The sequence below is a fragment of the Homalodisca vitripennis genome, chromosome 8 (genome assembly GCF_021130785.1).
Source record: "Homalodisca vitripennis isolate AUS2020 chromosome 8, UT_GWSS_2.1, whole genome shotgun sequence".
NCBI classification, from domain to species: Eukaryota; Metazoa; Arthropoda; class Insecta; order Hemiptera; family Cicadellidae; genus Homalodisca; species Homalodisca vitripennis.
Window position 1 is genome coordinate 39939802 of NC_060214.1, and position 20454 is coordinate 39960255.

Consider the following 20454-nt stretch of genomic DNA (forward strand, 5'->3'; position numbering starts at 1 on the left):
CATAACAAATATGGTGTCAAAATGTTTGTCTTTAACAAGCTATCACAGAATGGCCTTGATAATTTTTCTCTTCGAGTTGGTTTTCATAAAATTTTGCTTAAAAATTAGCTGCCATTTTAAACTATTAACAATAAATGTGTTTCATCTAATAGAAAGTAACATCCTAATTATATACAATAAAAAACTGTAAAAATTACAAAAATATAACTTAATCATTTCCAAGTTATGGTTTTTTTATTTAAAACTCAAATATACGCTAAAAAAGCTAAGTAGTGTTAAAGGAACTTTTTATAATTTTCACCTCTTGAACCATATTCCAAAATATTTCTTCACATTTATTGAACACTCTGTATACATTAAATGACTGTTGCCATGTTGGTTTAACCTGTATAACTAGAAAAATCTCATTTTTCATAATAGAATATCAATAAAAGGTATCATTTAGATTGAAAAAAGCCTATCTTATGAGATCTTTGTACACCTTGAAGGCTTTTTTGAACAGGACTCCCTTCCACTCTCAGGTTCCTTGAATGGAAGACTGTTCCAGAAGACTTGGTTGCCGAAGTCATATTTCCTAACCATCTGCAGCCTGTCTGGTCCAGCTATGTCTAGGAAGGTCAGGTACCCTTGGCGGAAATCCGAGCAAGGGACTGGATCCCAAGTCACACCTCCCACATCAGGAACCCTGTCAGTAGTTATTAGTCATTATATACTTTCCAGTATCATTACTTACAATACTATATGGTCCAAATTGCAATACACATGAAAAGACAGTTTCTCGAAGCACAAGAAAGGTACAATATATCAGGAAGTGAAAATGACAAATTGATAATGTCACGGCTCAAAAAAGACTTGAGACTTGAGGCTGAAACTCCTTAGGAAACAAGACCATGCAGAAACAGTGTCAAGGTCAGGTAACAAATCAAAAACTCTTTGGCAAATTATAAATTCTGAAAGGAAATCAAAAGATGAGAAGTCCCTACCTTTAGCACTGGATATCCACGGAGAACATGTACAGGAACCAAAACTGATTGCCGATCACCTTATCACATTCTTTACCAATATAGCCCACGAAACCATTCAACTGAATGGACACACTAATTTACAGAAAATAACACCAGCAGAAAATTTCAGTGTCCCAACTTTGATACTTCAACCAACAAACAGAGAGGAAATGACTAAACTCATTCAATCATTGAAGTTAAAAACCTCTACCGGTTACAACAATGTCTCTACAAGACTCCTGAAAATCTACAAAGAGGAGCTTGTCGATCCCTTAACAGAAATTATCAATAGTTCATTTAGCCGAGGAATATTCCCATCTGCATTAAAAATAGCTAAAGTCTACCCAAATACAAACAAGGACCCACCACGCAACCTGCAAACTACCGCCCTATATCATTGATACCAACCTTCTCTAAAGTAATTGGAAAGCTTGTTCTTAATAGGATTTTAGAACATTTATCAATGAATCAACTTTTGACTCCACATCAACACGGTTTCTTACCAGGTAGATAAACTACAACTGCTTTAATAAGTCTGGTAGAGTTTTTAGCTGATCAACTCGAAGATGGAAACACTTCCACAGCCATATTCCTTGACTACAGCAAAGCCTTTGACTGCCTTAGCCACGACCACCTGCTATCAAAACTAGCCACGCTTGGAATACGAGGACAATCCCTGGAATGGTTCCGAAGCTATCTCACAGGACGAAGCCAGATGACAGAAGTGAAATACACCGCCAAAGGAGTTACACGCCAAATATGCTCAGGACTACAAGCCATCACTCGAGGAGTGCCGCAAGGCTCTGTTCTTGGACCAGTCCTCTTTATCCTCTACACAAACGATTTTCCTCAGTACATAGAGGATTTCAGCAGTACACTGATGTATGCTGATGATACTGTGCTTCTGCTCGGGAAAACAAATCAAGACGAGCTAGAGATAGCTGCTTACACGGCTGTTAATATGGCAGTGCAATATTGCCATGGCAATGACCTTGTTGTAAACGAGACAAAAACAAAACAGCTATTCTTTGGAAGACACAAAGATACTGTAGGAGGACTGCTTGAACTGGAGGAAATCAGCACTTCAAAGTATCTCGGAGTGACAAAAGATGATTCTCTGACGTGGACACACTACATTGACAACCTCTGGAAAAGGCTTAGCGCAGAACTGTACGTGATCCGCAGGATGAAACATATCAGCGACCTAGGAACACTAAAACTGCATACTATGCTCTCTACGAATCACATGTTCGATACGGTATAGCAGTCTGGGGAGGTACCGCACTAGGCAACCTGCAACGGGTCCTAATACACCAAAAGAGAGCAATTCGGATCCTTGCAAGCCTACGCACAAGAGAATCATGCAGGCAAGCCTTTCAAGAATTGAAGATTCTCACTGTGGTTAACCTATACATCCTAGAAGTTGTGACCTACGTACACCTGAAATCACCCGATGAAGTGATGACTGGAGCACAGCAACATGACTACAACACTCGGCATGCTGCAAACTACCATCTTCCAGCTCACCGCCTAGCGTCCACGGAGAAGAAGCCAACGTATGTCGGAGCAAAGCTGTGGAACGCCCTCCCACTAGAACTGAAGAGGAGAGACCAACTGCAGTTTGGACACAAACTAAAACTCTGGCTTCAAGACCATCCATTCTACACAATAAATGAATTTTTAAACAAAACTTTCTAACCTGCTGTAACAAAATAAAATCTGATGATTGTACTGTTCTCTAAGAATATGTTCAATAAAGAATATTTACTATAGATGAGCCACTTTGAAAGCGACCTGTTAAGTGAACAATGTGGGGGGGGAGGAGTGAGAGAGAGAGATGTGGAGAAAAGAAGCGCGGACTCACTTCTCCCTCCACATTCCTTACCAACCACTCCTCAGTCCCTACTTTACCACTCATAGGGTATGTGTTACATAACAGCTGTTTTACAAACCCAGTAATAATAACAACAGCTGTTAACAATAAAAATTTGTTAAAATAGTTCTTAATTATATTAACATATTAAATAGATGCAATGGACTATTGTTAACATGAATAATAGTATTTGTTATTCCATAACAACAAAAAATAGCGTGATGCTCCAAAACACCAACGCAGGGAAGCAAAGCACTCGGTTTCCACTTGTGCCTTGTAATGGAAATAGATCAAGCAGTGAAAAAGAGGGTGGCAGTAGGCGTGTTCGAGCTCCTGCTCCTCCCTCCCCCTATGTGCAAGAAATCTTCGTGCAGGTCTCTTTCAAAGCGGCTCATCTATAGTTTACAATGCTAGGTATTTTGATACTTTACTTTTAAAATTACTCAATTTGCTGTAACTTTTTAAATTTAGCTTCAAAAATGAGAATTATACAATCAGTATTTAAGAGTTAATTTTTCCTAATATTAATTTTAATTGAAATAAAAACCAACAGCGAGTTTTTATTTCAATTCTTCCTTAACTGATTAAACAAACACATTTTTCCAAGTAAAGTAGTATAAATTAATTAGCATTTATTACATTAACATAAGTATGGATTAATAATTCAAATGTATATAACTAACCGTTGAGTATGTCTGTGAACCCGTTTAGTGCCAGCATCTAATTGAACAAAAGTCAGTTTTTCTGCCAAAAAAAATCAATGTCCAGCTGATTGGAAGATCTACATTTATTTTCTTCCAACACCAAATATTATTTGATAATACACTAGAACTTGGATAATTCAAACATTTTAAATTTAAAATCTTGGATAACTGAAACCCCTCCTCCTTGCAATGTCTTTGTTTAGCATTACTATTATGATAAATGAGATTATCGTGCATAATGATATTCTTATTGCATCAGACATAATATTTTGTTTATCTTTTGTCTAAGAACGTTAATACAGTGCTTTAGACTTGCAGTTTAATATTTGTTAGTTCGATTTTTAACAGTAATATATTTTTATATCATGGGTTAAAATAATTTTTTTAGTCTCTCTTAAAACAAATTTAAAATGTGGGTAATTTGATTTTTTAACAATCACTTGAGGTTTGAATTATCCAAGTCCCACTGTATTCTTCTCAATAAATTCAATTTCATGAATAAATATTTTTCTTCTATTGGAGCAGCCTGCATGAAAATAACCGATGATGGCTGGTGAATTTGAATCTCCCTCTACACCTGCGCCTAACACTGTTGCCAATTTTACGTTAATGGAGAAATTACTAATCTATATCAACATCTTTTGCAATAAACAAACATCATCGGCTGTTATTGTAAACAAATATGCATGCATTTCATTTCATTCATCTATATTACAGACAACATGCAAAGCAGGGACAGTAAATGACCATACAGCCATGTACAAAGACGTAGCCAGCGAGGGGGTCCAAGTGGTCCTGACCACCCTCAATTTTCAATTCTTTAAATTACTTTTTCAGTAAACTATTATTATTATTTAAATAATTCAGTATTGACATGTACTGCTGAAAGATCGTTCTCAACAAAGAAATGGGCCAAGAACTTTTTAAGGAACAATATGGAGCCTCACTCTCTGTCCACTACGGGAAAATATCAGTTGTCTGGACCCCCAAAATTTTTTCCTGGCTACGTTCTTGTGCATATGTCATAGAGGGAACAGCTGGTGGTTAGTATCAGAATGGCAACACAAGACATAACAACTGACTATTTTGGTGCAGGTTGCTGTAGTAAAATCTTCCTTTCGTTATTTTCAAAGTCAAAAGCCATTGTTTGTGACAGTGTTAATTTCTTAATAAAGAATGTTTACATTTTTAAGCTTTTACGGTACCAACAAAAATCTTTATTTGTAATAGCCATACTTAAAACAATATCTATTATAAGTTCTTGAAGAGAAATTGTGTGTGTATAGTCTACCGTGCCAAAAACTTCAAGATAAAAATATCAAGTAATCTGTAAAATGTAATAAAACAGTTTTACGGACTTTTACAAAAGCATACATGTTTTCAGATAAAAAAAATTTTTCATGCCAAAAATGTTTTTTTTAATTATTTTTGGGCTTCATAAAAAAAAGCGTAATACGTGTGTACGCAATGTTAAAACACAGTAAAAAGCTCTTTGTAAGTTAAAAATAGGAGCTTATATTTTTTTTATATAGTAAATATAGTTAGTAAGACAACAAACCCAAAGTTTTAATCAATTAGTATCAAAACTTATATATATTTATATAATTAATGTGCAATTAACACATTAACTGTCATGATTGTAACTTCCTACGATTCCGGTTATGTTAAAGTATGTACATGACTTGTGTCTCAGTAAAAGTATTAAAAACATATTCTGTAGCTAGAATATGTATCATAGTTAAAAACATTGACTGCGATGATTAAAAATAACTATGATTCCAGCTGCCCTAAAGCTGGTTCTAAAGTAGTGTATGTGAGAAAACACTTACAAAAAAGTTTTAAAGTGAGCTGGCATGGCACTAAAGAGTTTATTAAAGTTATAAGCATTAATTGAGTTAAAACGTTCATTTAGAAATATAAGCAGCTTATATACTTCCCCCCCCTACTTATACTTTTCCCTTTTTTAAAATATTCAGGTTTTCATTTTAAGTCAAATTATAATGCTGATTACCCTGTGATAGCAAAGCTGGCCCATAATTTAACCATCAAGTCTCTCATTTCTGCATCCCTTTGGTCAGACGAGGAGTTGAAAAATAATACGGAATTTTCCAAAATGTATAGTAAATCGTCTCCATTTGCTGCCCCTGTAAAAAATATTCAAGTTCAAGTTCAAAAATCATTAATAATTTTAAAAATCTTTTTTTATTTATGTAAAAAAGTATTATTTACAATATTGTGCATGAATACCACTGAGGTCAGACTAGGAAATGGAAAATGATACATAATGTTCCAAAATATACAGTAAAACGTCTCCAATTGTTACCTCTGTGAAAAATTTCTTTACAAAACTGTCCATGTTTATCACTGAGGTCAGATGAAGAGTTGAAAAATGATAAAGAATGCTCCAAATGTGGAAGAAATCGTCTCCATTTGATGCCCCAATGAAAAGTTCTTTTACAATATTATGTACTTTTTTCATGGGTCAGATGAGGAGTTCAAAAATTATATAGAACATTCCAAAATGTATTGTAAACTATCTTCATATGCTGCCCCTGTGAAAAATATTCTTTATAATATTGTACATGATTATCACTGGTCAGACTAGGAGTTGAAAAATAATACAGAATGTAACAAAATGTATAGTAAATTGTCTCCATTTGCTGGCCTGTGAATAATATTCTTTATAATATTGAGCATGATTATTACTGAAGTCAGACGAAGAGCTGAAAAATAATACAGAATGCTCCATAATGTATAGTAAATTGAGGGAAATTCCCTCCTCCTTTGAAAAATGGGGGAGGGAATTTTTCATCCTCCAAAAAAGTATTTTAAATTTTAATAAGTATAGTGAAAATTGTACAATGATATCTCAATCCGTTTAGAATATATCAAGACATATCAGGACTTAATTTACACCCTGTATAAGAATATATGCAATTCCAAAAAACCGATTTATTAAATAATATGAGATGATGTTATAAGAGGAAATGATTCTTCTCATGTAAACTAAGTTTCATTGAACAAATTTAATAAAATCAGACTGCGCAATTGGTGATATTAAATTGAAACAATGGTTAATCAAAACTTTAAATTTGTCATAAACTATTGCACGAAACAGATAAAGAAAGGACCATATTTTGAATTTAATATAAAAGCAATATAAAGAAGTGGAGCAGTAAAACGTTAAGCGTTTCTATTAAACTTCTGGTTAAAGATGGTTGTAAGATAGTATTTTCTGCTATAACAGCCTTTGCACAGTATTTGTGGGAAATGATGTCTACAATACATAGACTCCACAAATACATATATACTCAACTTGGTGTATTTTATATATGTTCGAAACCAGCAGCAATTGTTTTTCAAGTTTTAACCACCAAGTAATTTACCATAATTCCCATAGTCAGCCGGGTTGTAGAATTCAGAGTTACTGTTCTGTCCTCTATATCTGAACTGGTAGAAATAGACAGGACTAAACAAGTTAAGCTTTGCTTGCAGGGCTGCAGCTCTTCCGTTGTCTGCAAGAAATTGTCGATCCCCAAACAACTGCAAAATTTGAAGAAAAAGATCATTTCGAAAAATTATTGTATTATTAGTTTGAAAAAATAGAAAATTATTTATTACAAATTACAAATATACCAAAAGTTATTTTTTAGAAGTAAGAAATTAGGATTGCTGTTAGTTGTTTAAGTGAAAACTTACAATGAGGATGAAATTTTTCATTGTTGGTCTACATGTTTTAAGAGACTGTTATAGAATTAATAGAAAGTTGAAGATTAATTAGAATAATCGTAATTTCCTTGTTCATAATTATTTTTCAATTTTTAGTAGTTCTTTATTTTAGGACTGAGTGCTAAGAATGCATGTAAAATGGCACTTTTTCATATTTGTTTACAAATAATGAATAAAGATAATTTAAAATCAATTATCTTTTTAGTTTAATATTTTTTCAATTTTAAAAATTAATTAATTTCTAAATAAAGGAATGCCAATGTTATAATACATTAATTTATACTATGATATTTTTTCTAATATAATTAAAAAACAAACATCCATAGAATATTAGAAAAAAGTACCCACATATGCAAGCCTGTGCGTGGGTACGAATTGTGGCTCAAAAAAAAAAAAAATGAAGGTAGATTGGGTGATCTGAAGTACTTCCACTCTGACCCCACACTTTAAGATGTCTGCCGCAGTCAACATGTTAAAATAATTTAACGTTTAAGAAGATGACATTTGACATCGTTCAGTAACTTTTTTTAATCAACATCACTACAAGTTTTTTGACATGCAGTTTGATTTCTTCCTTAGGTGGATAACTAACACATAACTGTAGTCTATATTAAAATAACTAATCATCCCAAACTGTTATGACACTCAGGAATAACAACAAATATGTGTGTCCATCCTTACTACCTCTAAAACATATACTAATTATAGAACTAACACTAATTATTATAAACTGAACTAAAAAATACAGGTCACAATAAGTCTACTCACAACAACCAACCACTGACAACTGAACACTGACCAATACAGTCTAGTGTTTATAGATAAGATCAAACAAGTTCATAACAAAAATAGTTTGGTTCAGACTTACCTTAACAACATTAAAAGCTGAACTGGCTGTTATAGGACCCTTCACATAGTGGTTTTGTATTATGAGCGACACTATAGGTTTAAATATTTCAGAAACAGTTTCGTTATAATTCAGTAAATACGGCGCAACATCAACCCATCTTCTATTCAAGAAGTCCAACTGCTCTTCGTTATTCAGGATTGCTAAAATAAAAAAAAAGAATACGATGTTCAATTTAAATAAAAATATGAAATTTTACTATCTCCTTAAACAAAAAATGTATAAGAAAATTGTTTTGAAAATAACGTTATTTTATTATCAAGTACAAACTTGTGTCACAGTTTTTGAAAAAGATTTCCCAGACACTCTTGGCAACTTTGTATAAAATTTCTATCTTATTAAGAGACAAATCTCTGATCCGAGTTTAGCAAAATGTCTGTGTAGTATGCCAGTTATTAATTGCTAAAAGTGTGTTTACAAAAATGTTATAATAATAGTTCTAGACTATTTAGTTTAAAAATGAAAATTATTTTCCTGAAATATATAAACTTTTCTACAATTTTATTTTAACTAAATTTTAACCTTTTTCAGTACATCAAACTACAAATAAAACTAAAAAGTTGGGAGAAATCATGGTTCAAAAAAGTACTATTGATTTTTTATTTAAAGCATTGAAATCATGCTTAGTAATAACTTTAAAGCACAGAAAACTTTCTAATATTTTCTTTTATTAACTTCAAAATATAAATATTTTCAGTACAATTTAAAACTAAATTTTGTTTTCAACCAAAGAGCATAATGTGAATGATATAGTGTACGTAGTAAATATACAAGATTTTGCTGTGTTTTGTAACCATTTATTAAAGTATTATTTAACTAAAACACTAAAATAGGACTTGTGACTCATATATTAAATGATAAAAAAAACAGGTACAGTGTTATTAAAAATAACTTTGCTCATATTATGATACCCACCTGCTAGAGGGTACAAGCCCTCATATTCACAATCGCTGAATATAATTGGCCGATCCAGCGCATATCCTCTTTCAAGGAGTCGAAAAGGATATTCAGGCAAGAACGGGCGTTCCCCTACTCTCTCCACGCATGGACCAAATGGGGCAAAGGGCGTATTGATGAACACCTACAAGGTATTCATCTGAAAATTAATCTGTTTTATACAAAATATCAGATCATCAGGAGTCCAGTCGTATCAGTATCAGATTCCAGATGCTGCACTAATAAGAGGAAGGTGAACTGGATTTAAACTCAACATTCACATTGAATCAAGCCTTGATGATGATGAGCTTATGATTATGTGAACCAAGTTGGGTTTTATAACAGTCTTTAAATAACCCAGTAAGCAAAAGTAAGGTAGTAATGTGTTTGATATCTGTATGACACTACTGATCAAACACTACATACTTAATATGTCCTAAAATTTACATTTTACTTTTATTAAAACTTTCGATTTTATTATCTGGATAACCTCTGTATTCAATAATGTTTAGAAAAGGTTGATATAAGAAATGTTGTTGCTTTTAAGCTTACTCTATGTATGCTTTCAAGTTATATATGTAAAGAATATTAAACCAGTACTTAAATTAACTAAACATGTCATATTGTCATATTATGTTCACAAAGAACAGTTGATTATTTTTTAACAGGATCTTCCAATGAATAACACGTATTTGCTCAAATTAATTTCTTATGGAATTTTTAGTAACTTTAGAGGCCAGTGGGGCAAAGTCCTGAGGTTGGAGGGAAAAATTCTGCCTTATGGCACCTCTAAAGCAAAAAAAAAAAAATGGATGTGCCAAATTTCAAGCCTCTATGTTTCATAGTTTTTGCTGGGTGTTGATGAATCAGTCAGCGCATCTCTTTTTATATATATATATATATATATATATATATATATATATATATATATATATAAAGAGATAGATCCACATTATACACTAATCTTTATTAGTTTTCTTTAAGTTTCTTTTTAATATTTTTGTTGAAATTTATTTATTGGTATTTCCTAACACTCAATCTTCAATTCGATTTAGTCCAAAACAAAAAATGTACGGAATTTAGATCTACATGGAATTAAATTTAATCGACTTTTACAAATCAGGTATTGTAATGAAAATTTGACTAAACATTCAATAAACTATACATAACTCAAAGCTATACTCCTAATGTTGATCTATTCGAAGATATACAATGTGTGCTGAACCATTTGTTGCAAACAACATAATAACCTCGTTCAAGAAATTAGTGGTTCTGTTGGGTAGAAGACATTGTTATTCAAGTTTATGGAATTGTAACCCTTTTACTTCCCCCTTAACACCCTTGTAAATCATTTAGATAGCAAGCACGCTCTCCGATCTAAGAAACACAAGCCAGGTAGTTGAAATGAATTCTTGTGATAATAATATATATTAATCTATGGATGGTATGTATAGGATATGCAGATTAGATCAAAACAAACCAATATTAGCTTTGAGCTTTATTAAAATTAGTAAGTGCATTACAATGGCGTAGCTACCTTGGGTGGCACCCGGTGCGGAAGTTGGTGGTGTCACCTCATCGAAAGTAAAAAGCAATAAATTTTATATGATAAAGGTCATGGATATAACATTTTTTTTCTTTTTATTAACTATCACTATAGAATAATACACATTTAACAATTCACACCAACCAAACATAACACGAAACAAATGAGAAATGTTGCAACCAAATTATCAAAGATCGCGAGTATGGGACGGGGAATCCCTTACAACAGGGTTAGGCTCTTTTGCGGGAATCCCCGAATTATACAAAGAGCTGAGCTAGTGCTAGTGGAGGAAAAAGAAATTTTTGTGCTAGGGATTTTTTTAACATTGTTCTTAAAGTTGAGAGACCAGGTGGGTATCACCCCAAAAAAAGGTGACACCCGGTGCGGCCCGCCTCCGCCGCCCCCCCTTTGCTACGCCATTGAGTGCATATAAACCAACCTCATAACTTTGAGTAAACAGTATGAGCTGTTGTGGAGCGAAAGTTCTCAGACAGTCTACCATCAGCTTGGAGTTGCTCGTTGTACAGTTCAGAGTAGCTGCTATGAACTGAGTTTTTGAGAGCAAATTCTCAGCGACAGCCCACGGCATAGTGGCAGACCCACTCTGAGCTATCCCTTGCTGGAACAGTCCTAACAAACACATTCTTAGTTCTTAGCTTACACGGTAGGTGTCATGACCATCGTCTAAGTTTTGCGATTCACACTGTGTCGATAAGTATTGTTAACAAGTTCAATTTTTGAAATATTTAGGCCCTACTGTGCAGAACTATCTTTAATGAACAGATGTTAAACTAAAACTGCCAATAATACATATCATAGGTGTATATAAGGGGGGGCTCCAGCCCCCCAAAATTTTGAAAAACAAACATTAAGATTGTACCCAGTAGTTTGTTGTAAGCTAAAATACAGTTATGAAGTTCTAAAGCTCAACAATTTCTGACAAACTCAACAAAATCCCTGATCCCCTATTTGTTGATAGTATTTTATACGTCCTAAACCGCCCAGTGTCAGCCTCCCCGAAATACTTTCTCTATGCACGCAACTAATACACACCAATGCAGATGTGTTGAATGGATTGGAACTGTATCATTATTGGTTGAAGCTTATTAACTAATCCATGACCAAATAGCAATCAAAATGGCTTCTTAATTATAGACTGCTAGGTTTTTGATCATTTGATTTTGTCTTTGTTGGACATGTTTTATTTCCTGATATTTTCTAAGGTTTTTCTTATTATCCTTGGTTAATAGTATGGAATCTACAAGCATTTGTTTTATTGAATTATGTTGCATGTTTGGTTGTGTGAGTTGAAACTTCACTTCCTTCAACTCAGCTATACCAGTGGATTTGTGTTATTGGCATTTTCATTGTAACATCTGTTGACTGAAGATGGCTTTGCACACTGATGTTGAAATATTTCAAGAATTCCTTTGTGTTTACAATGTTATAATGAGTTATGAACCACTAAACTTATATTATAGTCCTAAGGCATCCTAACTGGAAGCCTCTCACTGTACAGCTATAAACTGGATCTCTGAAAGCAAATTCTGGGTTCTAACAAACATTGTTCATTCATCACGTATAATATTTGCTGTATATTCAATTACATTAGGCTTTAGTTTAGTATTTAGAATACTCTTTGATATCAGTTGAACTATTTCAGAGCATTCCTATGCCAAATCAATAAATTGGTGAGCTTATCCAGTGACCATTGGACGCTTACCTCTAGAGAGAGGGGAAAGGTAATGGAGGTGGACTGACACAGCTCCAGCTGTGTTCCCTGCGATGGTCGCTCTCTCCTCGTCACCACCAAAGGCTTGGATGTTCTCCCGCACCAAGATTAGAGCTGCTACCATTTGAAGACATTGCATACTTACCTCTAGAGAGAGGAGAAAGGTAATGGAGGTGGACTGACACAGCTCCAGCTGTATTCCCTGCGATGGTCACTCTCTCCTCGTCACCACCAAAGGCTTGGATGTTCTCTCGCACCCAGATTAGAGCTGCTACCTGATCCTTGAGCCCATTGTTTCCTGGAACCACTTCATCTTCTGTGCTCAGGAATCCTGTTGGTGATTAACAGTTGTTAATTTTGTCACTATTCCAATGTGCATTCATACCAGTGTGTTAAACTGGACATCTCCATTTCACTTGCTGAATTGTGGTGGGCAGTTAGTTAACAGAAGCTAAAAACTTTATTCAACCTCAAGACAGGATTAGCTGAAAAATTTAGTATCAAAGATTTAAGAACTTCTTAAACCTTTTTCCTAGTTAAGAGAAGAATGGTACTCTGCCATCTATAATAAAAGTTATACAGTGTGAGTTAAAAGTAAGGATTCGCTCTGTTTAGTTTTATGGATAAAGATGAGATATGGAATTCAGAACACCTTTTTAGGAAATAGAAATGATCTTTTGAGTCACTGTTACAAAATGGGATTGGGGGGGAGGTGGCTCAAAAGTTTTAAATGTAAAAGACATTTAAAACATGGTAAAAGCCAATTAAGTGACTCCTCATTTGAAAGGTATTGATAAAAAAGAAGATAGTGGAAACTAGAGCTTTCTATTTCAACCAGTACAAAATGGCAGGACAAAGTAATTTTTTCATTTCAAAGAGATTTTTTAGAATATCCAATGATGAATGTATGAATAATATGACTGGAATATCTTTAGGTAAAATCTTCAAGACCATAAAGTACTTAGTGGGTGAACATTTATTCTTTTCCCTTGATTAATCGGTTATTTGTAAAATTATTTTATGCTTTTTGGGTAAAATTCGAGTATTACAAATAAATGAATTCACACATAACATTTTTATTACAATGAATTTTGTCAGAATTGGCTTTAAATACATAAAAATTTAAAACTTTATCTTGTATGGGGGGGGAGAGGTAATGTTTCTTATATGCCAATAGCATTGTTAATTAATTGCACTAAACGTATTTGAGGGGAAACAGTCTAAACATTATTCATTAACCTCACAAGTAATGGAGTCCTGTGACGTTTTAGTTAGAGAGCTCTAGCTTTTTCCCTTTGATACGGTGAAGATTAAATAAAATTCACTATATGCCTATTGTGATAAGTTAAAGTCATAAGCCATGTCGGTATAACACCTCTGACTAAAACCATTATGAACGAAACACTTAACACAAATTTAATAACTACTACATATTAAATTTTCATTTGAATTATCATTTTCTTTGAACCACATAACTAGGTAAAGAATAATCAGATTTTGGAGGTTAAGCAGTTTATATAGATAAGATATTTTTATGGCTTTGACCAAAAATATACCTGAATAGCTTACATGAAATGAAAATAATACCTAGGACACCGAGTCGGAAGTTGACTGTTACAAGGATGACGTCCTGGTCAAGCAGAAAGGTTGGCCGAAACATGTTTGAGTCTCCGGTGATAAACACCTGGTTGTGGAAGAAAACTATGGTGGAAAACCATGGGGGGATGGCACTAACATTTGGCAACTGCAACAACAATATTACTTTTTACAATGCCAACTCTTTACTCTTAATTGAAACACTACAAATTGTGACGTGCAAAACTGTGTAAATCTTTTGGATTAGCATGAGTGAAGCCTATCACTTGAAGAGGCGAAAGTCATTTCTGTCTGTCTGTGTGTTCACAAGATGATTCGAGAATGAACTGTCCTGTGCACTCCAAATTTTTCAGGAAACTAAATTTCTGAATAGGCAACATCGAGTTCATATCAAAATAGTGTATATCACTCTATGGAATTTGACTGAGCATTAGCAAACATTTTTGAATTAGTCTTATTAGCATTGGCTACTAAATTTCAAAACAATGATACATTGTAGTTTTTGGTAGAAGTACCTACTGCTATTTGCAGTTCATCACTAAACAAAAATTGTAAACTTAATATTTATTTCAATATATGTTCAAATAGAACAAAAAATCGTCATGCTTGGGTAGACCCAATGCACAAAAATACTACTTTACAGACAGTTGTGAGTTATGATAGTGTATAACAACAGTTAAACCTACATTATTGTAAAAATATTCCATTCTGAGGAATACTTTTAAACATTGCATAGAAGTCATTTTGGCAAAATCTGCCATTAGGTCAGTAGACCTATTTACATATATATCACATTATTTAATAATTAATCATAATCAGCATCCTGATGCAAGTTTAGACATAACTTGCAAAACAATGATTTGCATCAAAAACACTTTCTCACCACTATACTTCATGCAACGACTGCACCCAGGATTACAAGGTATAAATATATTAATTCAAATATAGAGTATTGATATGTATGAGGTTGTATCGTTTAATTTATCAATAAATCTTCTAAAATGTTATTATTTGTACTATTAAAAATCTAATTTTGTCTTAAGTAACATTGTTGTACTTCCACTATCTACAAGTATTACACACTTGTACCACTTACAATAGGAGTGAAGATGTTGAGGTAGAGACAGTCCTCTACTCCCGTAGTAAGGAAGGACTGAGTGATGTGTTGTAGGCAGGCCTTGCCTGGGACAGTGGCATTTCTCACTCCTACCCATGGATCCGGGGGCTGAGGCTCCTGGAACAGGGAGAGTCAGAGCACTCCCTGGGTACGGACATTTCACTGACTAGATATCTGGAGGGATGATGGAGAGGGGATGGGGTGAGGTAGATTGGTGGAAAATAATGGAATGAATGAGGAGTGGTGATGGGGTGAGGTAGACTGGTGAAAAATAATGTAATGAATGAGGAGTAGTGATGGGGTGAGGTAGATTGGTGTAAAATAATGGAATGAGTAAGAAGTAGGGATGGGGTGAGGTATATTGGTGGAAAATAATGGAATGAATGAGGAGTGGTGATGGGGTGAGGTAGACTGGTGAAAAATAATGTAATGAATGAGGAGTAGTGATGGGGTGAGGTAGATTGGTGAAAAATAATGGAATGAATGAGGAGTAGTGATGGGGTGAGGTAGACTGGTGTAAAATAATGTAATGAATGAGGAGTAGTGATGGGGTGAGGTAGACTGGTGAAAAATAATGGAATGAATGAGGAGTGGTGATGGGGTGAGGTAGATTGGTGAAAAATAATGGAATGAATGAGGAGTAGTGATGGGGTGAGGTAGACTGGTGAAAAATAATGTAATGAATGAGGAGTAGTGATGGGGTGAGGTAGATTGGTGGAAAATAATGGAATGAATGAGGAGTGGTGATGGGGTGAGTAGATTGGTGGGAAATAATGGAATGAGTGAGGAGTAAGCTTTTATTTCTTATTTATTTGTACTTCACGTGGTAAAATAAGACATCTTTACTTTACTAAACTTTATTTTTTTATATATTAATTCATTACTCTTATGAGCTTTTTATGTAAAACTGATATTCCCACATAAGTTAAGTAAAGAGTATAATTTATTTTTCTTACAACATTAATAAAGTTATTATATGATTTATTATTGTACTATTACTATATAGAAATTATTACATAGTAATACTGAAAGGGATAAAGATGTTGTAGTGATATGTTAGGAGTTGGTGTGTATGTATCTGAAACTTGAATGTAATTTTTATTATATTTTTAATTTCTAGTGGTTAGAAATATTTTTGAAGATATGTTTTTTTTTTACTTTTATGCTTAGTTGAATATTATACTTTAATAGAGTATTATAGTCGTTATGCTTTTGAGTTTAGTTCATAACTATTTAGTTCATAAAAATATTGAAATATTATTGAATTCCTACTTTTAATAAAACTTAGTAAACATAATGCATTATGGAAGCCAGGGCCTTTTGTGCACCATAAGGGAACGAAAGATGAACTTTTATTTTATTAATATGTGTGTATGTATGTGTTCATGCCTGGTAATCGGCCGGTGGTCGCACGTCTGCAGTTCGAGTGGCCAGTACAGCAGGCCCTTTTGCTGATAACAGAACCCAGGCCCCGACTCTTCCCCTCAGTGAGGTACTGATTTTAGGTTATTCAATTTACAAGAATCAAGAATTGTATTGGCATTGACAACTTTACATTGAATAGGTAAAGTCAAATTATTTTCTAATTTACACAAACTTAATTGATTTTAATATTGAAAAATAAAAAAGTAAAAACCAGTAGTTATAGCACAATGAGAACTATTACGAATAACTATTAAGAATAGTTAATTTAGGTCAATTACTTCGATCATTTATAAATATAAAGTTTAAAATATACTTAGAAATAAATAACATATGTAATTATTAGGGAAAATGTACAGTTTGAAAATATATAATTAAAAATATGCTTTAATACATAAAGTTGTATATACCCCCACCCCCCGGTGATGGGGTGAGGTAAATTGGTGGAAAATAATGGAATGAATGAGGAGAGGTGATGGGGTGAGGTAGATTGGTGGAAAATAATGAAATGAATGAGTGGTGATGGGGTGAGGTAGATTGGTGGGAAATAATTAAATGAATGAGGAGTGGTGATGGGGTGAGGTAGATTGGCGGAAAATAATGGAGTGAATGAAGAGTGGTGATGGGGTGAAGTAGCTTTGTGGAAAATAATGGAAGACTATTTATCAAAATGTAGATTTGCTATAATGGCTAAACAAAACATTATAGTATTATAATTTATGTGCATTTTCAATCAGATAAAACTAAACTCAGCCAAATAATGTGTTAACACACATATGTATGAATAATTGAAATATTTACTGTTTAGTTGTAAACATCCGTTCTTAAACACTGGAATTACTCCTTGTCTACTCCTATAAATGGCTAACCATATATCAAAATTTTCTTTTCTTGTGTTGAGTGTTTTCATGTGTATGGTTATTTATCTGTACTTTTGTGTAATTTTAATTATGACTACTACTACTACTAATAATAATTGGCATTTTCTAAGTTTACTATAAAAATATTAGTTTTTTTTGTTATTTGACTTTAATATTTTTCAACAGACACCATTTTGTTAATATTAAAGCAACCCATATAATTATTTTGTAGATTGTTTTAAATTTGTCCTATTTTTTATTACTACTTATGTGCAAAGTGCTATGTGTAGCTTTACTAGTTCTAGGGATAATACTGTTTAGTACAAGGATACTATTAGCTAAACAATTAATTAGCCATAGAAGTTAAAATGTTATGGAAACCTGATTAAATCTATACAAATAATTATCTGTCTATTATAAAACCAAGATCAAGCAGAAGTAAAAATATAGTATATTATGAATTTAATCAAACAAATTTGGAAAAAACCTGATAGTATTATTAATTACATTTATGCTCAAGAATAAGCTGGAAACAACATTTGAACCAATTAACCACTTAAAGCCAATTATTATATTAAACCAATTAAAGATATTCACACTTTTTCTACACAGCTGAATATTAAAAATAATAGTGGTCCCAATATTGATACCTAGGAAACTCCAAACTTTATGACATTTGTTGATGAGGAGTAGGCAATTAATTAATTAAAACTATTAACAAGATCAATGACTTCCTATTGTTTTCTACTAATAAGATGAGACTCAAACTATTGTAAAGCTGTATTTCTAACCTCAACATAAACCGATCATTGATTAACAATCCATGGGAGACACACATTCAAAAACTTAAGTCAAGTCTATGAAAATTCCTATAATTCTTTCTTTTTGTCAATAGAATCAATATTTATTCTATAAACATCAACTCCAGCATTACTTAGTGACCCTCCTTCTCTAAAGCTATATTACTACTCATCTAGTAAATTATTTACATATTGTGTTGTAAATTGTACGTAAAATTAATAAAGTGGTTGATTGATTGACATGTATATGTGCCATCAATATCCATGATTGAACCTGCTTATTGACATGGATACTTTTTTCAACCTGTTGAGTATTTATTATGAATTTGCATAAAGTTTAAAAATATAAAAATTAAAAAAATAGGTATTGCTACATATATTTTATAAGCCTACCTTGTAATCTGACAAAATACACAATTGTTTATTGGACTGAAAATGTGGTTTATTGAATAAATGTTTTAAATTAATACATAAAAAGTAGTTTTAATATTTAAAATGCACACATACATGTAAATATCTCTAAAGTCGGATCCTATATTTGCATTTCTTATAATTGTTTTAAATGATGTCTTTCACCAAAATTATAATAAAATAATTTTAAAATGTTTTGCACAAATTTTCTTGTAGTTATGTTTTGAACTATTATGTTATATAAGAGCTATAATTGGTACAGTTTCAATAACAATCATTGAACAAAACAAAATAAACAAGAAAATTTAACAAGTTGGTATGATTGCCACTTTTAGAGTTTTCTTTTAATAAGTTCATTCATTTGATCATAGAAGATATGCATACAAAGCAAACAGGCATACATATCCAAAAGAAGATTTTATAATTGTAAAAAGCCTTCTGTTAATGTTGTCACTGAAAAGCAAATTTTCATTTTAGGTTCAGTACAGTACTTTTGTTAAATACCATATTTCAGAAGAAAAATAAACGTTTACGAAATTTTAAAATAACTTACATACATACCCTGAAACGATATTGCCCTATAGGTGGTTTTGCGTATGGAACATTGTAGAAAGCATATATTTTCCGTCCTTTTACTGTGGACAGAGTAGTTCCTCCCAGTTGACCCTGCCGTACTGACACTCTGATATTTTGGGTGCACACAGATACACAGACAGACACACACACAATCATCAGCACTAACCACCTCATGATAGTATCAGTAACCATTGGTACTAGCCCACATAGTACTGTAACAATTTCCTAGTTTATCATGACCTACTTTACTTCGCAATTAAACAGAGCTGCTGGTAGTTTTGAAACTGATTTATTTTTCACTGAGCATATTACGTGGTCTGAACATTGCAGTATTGTACTGTGTGTACAATTATGGAATGGAAAGTGAATTTTGTTAGGCATTAGTCAGAGTTCGTACTGAAAGATCACAAGACTACAGCATTACAAGATCAAAATCATGAAAGGAGGCTACTGAGTATTACAAACCTATAAATTCTTTCATGATTCAACTTGTAAAAATTAAATTTTGCACTCAGTAAAGGACCTAAATATTGATTTTAACCAACCATCTGACAGAACAGTTGCAAATATTCTAAAATATATTCCCATTTGCAAACCACTTACAGCAAGAGTGTAAAAAATATGTAATATTGTATTTTGTAATTATGCAATTCTAATTTATTCTAATAATGACTTACCAAACAATATTTGAGAGAGTACTGCTAGTACTTAATTTACAATGCTGGTTGCTAAAAACTCTGATTTCATATTACAAGGAAATTAGGCCAGATAATTCTCTCCATAATTCAATACAATAATATTTAATAATTAATATATACTTATAATATAAATAATAATATATAGTAATATATCATAATGTTCAATAACAAATAAAATCATGATGCAGCTGTTTTTGTGTGATTTTTATGTCTAACTTTTCTACAAAAATAGTTACATATAGTTTTTATAATAAAACTAATTGTGTTTATAATTCTTTAGAGATATACTTTACCTAATGAAGGTGCAAATCGATTTCATATCCAAAATCTTAAAAGCTGACTTTAGAAAATGACATTGAGTTTTACCCCAAAAGCGCAATATTAATTTTTTTTTTTACATTTTTATGTCCTTATTTTTTTGTCAAAAATGGTGGTTGATATCTTGTTTTAAATATATAGTCAATATGCATCAAAATGCTTTTTAGTTTTTCTTGCAAAGTGTATCCTTTTTGAGTATTTAAACGGTAAAATATAAAAAGTTCA

General features: G+C 32.6%; 1 protein-coding gene across 1 annotated transcript; it reads right to left on the minus strand.

Moving 5' to 3' along the window:
• Window positions 1-282: 282 nt before the first annotated feature.
• Window positions 283-20037, minus strand: LOC124368113 (esterase E4-like). The gene is made up of 11 exons (XM_046825386.1): window positions 19191-20037; window positions 16534-16639; window positions 15124-15261; window positions 14019-14175; window positions 12577-12762; window positions 11139-11329; window positions 9133-9298; window positions 8179-8360; window positions 6968-7124; window positions 5593-5725; window positions 283-685 (listed from the first exon to the last, which is right to left on the minus strand). The coding sequence occupies exons 1-11, from the start codon at window positions 19403-19405 to the stop codon at window positions 463-465; spliced, it is 1854 nt and encodes a 617-aa protein (XP_046681342.1). The 5' UTR covers window positions 19406-20037; the 3' UTR covers window positions 283-462.
• Window positions 20038-20454: the final 417 nt, after the last annotated feature.